A 6,000-nucleotide genomic window follows, 5' to 3' on the forward strand; every position below is an offset into this window, starting at 1 on the left:
TCATGGGATATTCAACAGTGTTTCCCATACTGATTATGTGCACTATATTGAATTTAATATGCCATGAATTTGCTTTTAAATATGCAGTGATACCATTTTTAATCCATTGTATTTTGTTTTCATTATAAAATCCAGTCCCAATTTGGTTTTATAAAATAAATGACAACTTCACAAACTAGAAATGCATATTTTAAAACATGTTTACATCATTTTAATATGTAGCAGTTTTATTTGACAACTCTTTACTGCAGAAACGTGTCTCGTCAACTAATAATTACAGAAAAATTTTAAAGATTGTGACTTACTTTAAATAATTTTAGAGATGTCTTGCAACTTTAAAATATTTACTAGAAATTACATTTATATTTTACTTTTGTTGAAATTATAAATATTTGTTTAGAGGCCTGAGAAGTAGAAATGGTTCACATTTCTATAGAAATATAAATTTCACTTATAAATTATGCTTCTTAGTTCATAAAAATTTTCTAGTCAAAAGAGGATAATTTTACTTTTTTAATTATTTTTAATTTTTTTTATTAACATAATGTATTGTTTTTTTCAGGGGTACAGGTCTGTGATTCATCAGTCTTACACAATTCCCAGTGCTCACCATAGCACATTCCCTCCCCAGTGTCCATCACCCAGCCACTCTATCCCTCCCACCCCCCACCACTCCAGCAACCCTCAGTTTGTTTCCTGAGATTGAGTCTCTTATGGTTTGTCTCCCTCTCTGGTTTCGTCTTCATTTTTCCCTCCCTTCCCCTATGATCTTCTGTCTTTTTTCTCAAATTCCTCATATCAGTGAGATCACATGATAATTGTCTTTCTCTGATTGACTTATTTCGCTTAGCATAATACCCTCTAGTTCCATCCATGTCGTTGCAAATGGCAAGATTTCATTTTTTTGATGGCTGCATAATATTCCATTGTATACATACACCACATCTTCTTTATCCATTCATCTGTTGTTGGACATCTAGGCTCTTTCCATAGTTTGGCTGTTGGGGACATTGCTGCTATAAACACTGGGGTGCAGGTGCCGCTTTGGATCACTACATTTATATCTTTGGGGTACTTGCTGGGTCATAGGGTAGCTCTATTTTTAACTTCTTGAGGAACTTCCATACTGTTTTCCAGAGTGGCTGCACCAGCTTGCATTCCCACCAACACTGTAGGAGGATTCCGCTTTCTCTGCATCCTCGCCAACATCGGTTGTTTCCAGACTTGTTAATTTTAGCTATTCTGACAGGTGTGAGGTGGTATCTCACTGAGGTTTTGATTTGGATTTCCCTGATTCCGAGCGATGTTGATCACTTTTTCATGTGTCTGTTGGCCATTTGGATGTCTTTTTTGGAGAAATATCTGTTCATGTCTTCTGCCCCTTTCTTGATTGGATTATTTGTTCTTTGGGTGTTGAGTTTGATAAGTTCTTTATAGATTTTGGATACTAGCCCTTTATCTGATATGTCATTTGCGAATATCTTCTCCCATTCTGTCGGTTGTCTTTTGGTTTTGTTGACTGTTTCCTTTGCTGTGCAAAAGCTTTTTATCTTGATGAAGTCCCAATAGTTCGTTTTGCCCTTGCTTCCCTTGCCTTTGGCGATGTGTCTAGGAAGAAGTTGCTGCGGCTGAGGTCAAAGAGGTTGCTGCCTGTGTTCTCCTCAAGGATTTTGATGGACTCCTGTCTCACATTTAGGTCTTTCATCCATTTTGAGTTTATCTCTGTGAATGGTGTAAGGAAATGGTTCTGGTTTCGTTCTACATGTGGCCGTCCAATTTTCTCAGCACCATTTATTGAAGAGATTGTCCTATTTCCATTGGATATTCTTCCCTGCTTTGTCGAAGATTAGTTCACCATAGAGCTGAGGGTCCATTTCTGGGCTCTCTATTCTGTTCCATTGATCTGTGTGTCTGTTTTTGTGCCAGTACCATATTGTCTTGATGATGACAGCTTTGTAATAGAGCTCGAAGTCCAGAATTGTGATGCCACCAGCTTTGCTTTTCTTTTTCAATATTCCAAAAGAGGAGGGTTTTAAAATCAAGTTTATGTTTTGCTAGGTTATCACACTACTTAAACATTTAAATTGGCCAATTTTGCAGTGAAATCTTAGTACACTTCAACTAAAAATGAAGCCTTAATGAAAATATAAAGTCCAAATTTAGAGCATTGATGAAAGAAATTAAAGACAACACAAGCAAAATAGAAGGATATTCCATACTCATGGGTTGGGAGAAAAATATTGTTAAACGGTGCATACTGCCCAAAGCAGTCTGCAGATTTAATGCAATCCCTATCAAAATACCAATAGCATTTTTCACAGAACTAGAACAAATAATCCTAAATTTGCATGGAACCACAAAAGACCCCGAATAGCCAAAGCAATCTTGAAAAAGAAAAACAAAGCTGGAGGTATCACAATTCTGGACTTCAAGTTATACTACAAAGCTTTGGTAATCAAAACAATATGGTACTGGCACAAAAATAGACACAGATCAGTGGAACAGGATAGAAAGCCCAGAAACAAACCCACATTTATATGGTTAATTAATCTTTACCAAAAGAGGCAAGAATATGTAATGGGAAAAAGACAAATCTCTTCAACAAAATGGTGTTGGGAAAACTGGACAGCCACAGGCAAAAGAATGAAATTGGACCATTTTCTTCTACCATAGAGAAAAATAATCTCAAAATGCAATAAGACCTAAATGTGAGACCTGAAACCATAAAAATCCTAGAAGAGAACACGGGCAGTAATTTCTCTGACATTGGGCATAGCATTTTTCTGTATAGGTCTCCAGAGGTAAGGGAAATAAAAGCAAAGAATAAAACCCAAATTGTTTTATTGAAGAAAAGATATTTGATTTCTTGCTAGTGATAAAATAGATAATGTTAGCTCTCATTAGCAATGTGAAGGTAAGATTGTGATTTTGAACCTGCCGTGAAATTTAACCTAATTGCATTTTTTTTTTTTTAATTAGTTTGCAGGTCGAAGTAAGAAGGAAACCAAATACTCTCTTAAGGCAGTCGAAGACATGTTGGAAACACTGCAGATCACCCAGTCTTAAGGTTTCAAACTCTTTCACATTACATTTCACAACTGCACAATTGAACTTACTGGCCTGTGACTACTAAATGCCTAGTGCTATTTATATTCTAATTTTTTGTTAAGAGGGCAATTGTAAAGAATGTTTATATAGACCTAAAAATGCCTTTTATTGCTAAGCAGGAAGATGGAGAAAGTCCACAGAAGAGAGATTTAACAAGATTCATATTGATTGTACATCATTCTCTTCATATCACACATATATAACTTCTTTTAAACCACAACCTGATGTAGAAATCCCATAAATAAATCATGTGATTTATTAAACTTGCATCTGAAGATTCTAGATTCTTTTTGTTACACTCAAATAGTGAATATGTTGTTTCAGAATTCAGTTTCTAGTTAACCCTTTTTTTTGTGATAGAAATACATAGCATGCATTGCTGACAAGCAAAATGTTGGCAAATTATTTTGATTCTCTTTATAATGTCAAGTTGGATTTTGCTGTGCATTCCTGTAAGCTATTGTTTTATGTGCTATAATGTTATTCTCATAAATCTTGCTTAATAATGTTCAGTAGTATCTCTGTAAAATTTTTGTTTTGCCATAGGACATAATTGAGATTTTTACCAATAAAAAGCTTTAAGGTTCATGTATGCTGTAATGCTATAATGCTATAACCTTTATGAAAGTTAAATTTATTGAACTTTTAAGTATTTTGCATAAAATAATGTTAAGAAAACAGACAGTAGTGATGAAAGAGGTTTCAGTAGCTACGTTATTTTTACTTAGGGAAAATAAGAAAATCTAAACTATGTTTAAGAGCAAAATTTTTACAATTCTCATATTTAATTACCTCCTTGGTAATAATAAGAGCTTCTTTTTCCTTTTTCTCTTTTCATGATAAACAACTGTTATACTACCTTCAACAGTATTTTGCATGTTTCATTGGAATAGAAAGAACTTTGAGACACTTTGAGAACTTTATTCAGACACAAATCAGTCATTCAGGGCATGTATTGTTAGTAGTAGTTTGTAATTTACATATACAAATTACACATTCTATGTATCACATACATGTATAATTACTTAATAGAAATAGTTTACAATAGTATACAGAAACTCCTGCATACTTGTCATTGCTGGATTTAGGCAAATAGGGTTCATGGAGGACTTGACAACCTGGAAGTCTTTAGGAAGAAAACTATTGTCAGTATCAGTTTTTTAATCTTTTGAATAATTCTGTTAGTATATTATTCTCCATATCTGGTCTCATTCTTTTATTTTGCGGTCTTTTTCATTTTATTCTGCCATGAGAAATGAGCAGATGTGAAATAACTCTCCCCATAGAAAGCTAATTCTTACCAACAAGTCTTTGTTATCACAGGATGCACTCTTTTTTGCCAGTGAATTTAGTAACTGCATTTTCAACATAATCAGCCATCTCAGATTTGTTTTCTATAAAGGCTCATATATTATTCCACTACTTTCTTATCTTAGTCTCCTGTCCGTCACTAGGGTAGTGTTTACTTTAGCAATTATATTTGTGTAAGGTAGTGCCTTGTATAACTGTCAGCCTAAGTTTCACTTTATTTTTCTAATTTTAATACCTGCTTGCTAAGAATTTTTTATGAAGTACATTGTTAATGTGTAATTTATAAACTTCAATTTAAGTGTACTGATCATCCTATTGTGGCAGACATTTGCCAACTGCTTTTACCGCCACTTTTTGCTTGTTAGGGGTATCTTATATTGTTCACGTAGGAGCAGAAATCCCTGCTCTTCAAGGAGATAAGGACCTTACCTTACCTCAGCCCTAGGATATGTATCATGATTGATCTAAAACAGAGGTGGTTTCATTTCTTATGGTCTGTGAGATGCCAAAGCAGAACTTTTTTCAGTTTAGGAAATATTCTGTATTTGTGCTGTCCAATATGGTAGCTACTAACTGTAGCTTTTGAGCACTTGAAATATGGCCAGTAGAACTGAGAAATTGAATTTTTAATTTAATTTAATTTTAATTTTAATAGCTGCACGTGATTCAGGGCCACCATAGTGGGTAGTGTCCAAATATCTAAAGTATGGGCATACGACCTATTTAAGGCTAATAAAATGAACAGAAGCCTATTGGGAAGGGTCTTCCTTTCAAATTAAAAAGTCAGAGCTTTGTGAAGTGAGGCTTTTTGCCTCTTTCTCCTCCTTCAGGCCATGAGTGTCAACAACATACTTAGAGATACAACACCCATCTTACAACTATGAAACAATATATAGGAGAATAAAAGCTACTTTTCAGAGATAGCTTTATAGAAAGATTAGAGAGAGCCGGTGTTCCTGATGGCATGTTGAACACCTGAACCAACATGAGCACTTGCCAATCTCTGCACTTATTACATGAGAAAAATAAACTCTTGATTAAGACATTGTTTGGATTTTCTGTTACTTTTGCCATGTATATTTCTGACTAATATATCCATCAGCTTTTTTTTTTTTTTTTAGTATGTAAAACTCTTTAAAATTTTGGACATGCTGGGAATGGAGTTTCAAAATGTAATGATTTAAAGTTAAGTAGACAAGTACATACAATAAAAAAAGTAAGATCTTGTTGCAACTCAGCATACACTATTTAAGCCAACCTTAACCATAGGATAATACTGACTTGGGAGCAGAGGAGGATGTAGAAAAGATAGAAATGGAAAACCAGTGCTTCAGTATGCTGGGAGCATATAATTTTTATTGGTAAATATTTCAAAGAATCTTTTTTTTCTGATGCCACAATCCATCTATTCTCAAAATAACTTTATTTTACTTTATTTCATAGAACTGTAGGATTTTAGAAGGGACTTTAAAGATGAATTAGTTATATTCCATTTTAGGATGAGGAATCAAGCTTCTGAGAAATTAAGCTCTTCTGAGACAGAGCAGGACCAGGATGTCAGGGGTTCCCAAGTCAGTGTTC

The 6,000-nt window shown here is 34.2% G+C and overlaps 1 protein-coding gene across 3 annotated transcripts in view; it reads left to right on the forward strand.

Annotated features, from left to right (window-relative positions):
• EMC2 (ER membrane protein complex subunit 2) overlaps window positions 1–5,462 on the forward strand; it is a 46,067-nt gene extending 40,605 nt beyond the window's left edge. For 2 of the 3 annotated variants that reach the window (XM_025871004.2, XM_073893105.1), the window contains exon 11: window positions 2,980–5,462. In XM_025871004.2, coding sequence (XP_025726789.1) covers window positions 2,980–3,066 — 87 coding nt within the window. In that variant the 3' untranslated portion in view covers window positions 3,067–5,462. The remainder of the gene's footprint in view (window positions 1–2,979) is intronic. The other variant, XM_073893104.1, reaches the window with a different exon arrangement.
• The last annotated feature ends 538 nt before the right edge of the window (window positions 5,463–6,000 follow it).

The sequence above is a fragment of the Callorhinus ursinus genome, unplaced genomic scaffold, assembly GCF_003265705.2.
Source record: "Callorhinus ursinus isolate GAN/ISIS: 27379988/994484 unplaced genomic scaffold, GSC_fseal_2.0 scaffold5, whole genome shotgun sequence".
NCBI classification, from domain to species: domain Eukaryota; kingdom Metazoa; phylum Chordata; class Mammalia; order Carnivora; family Otariidae; genus Callorhinus; species Callorhinus ursinus.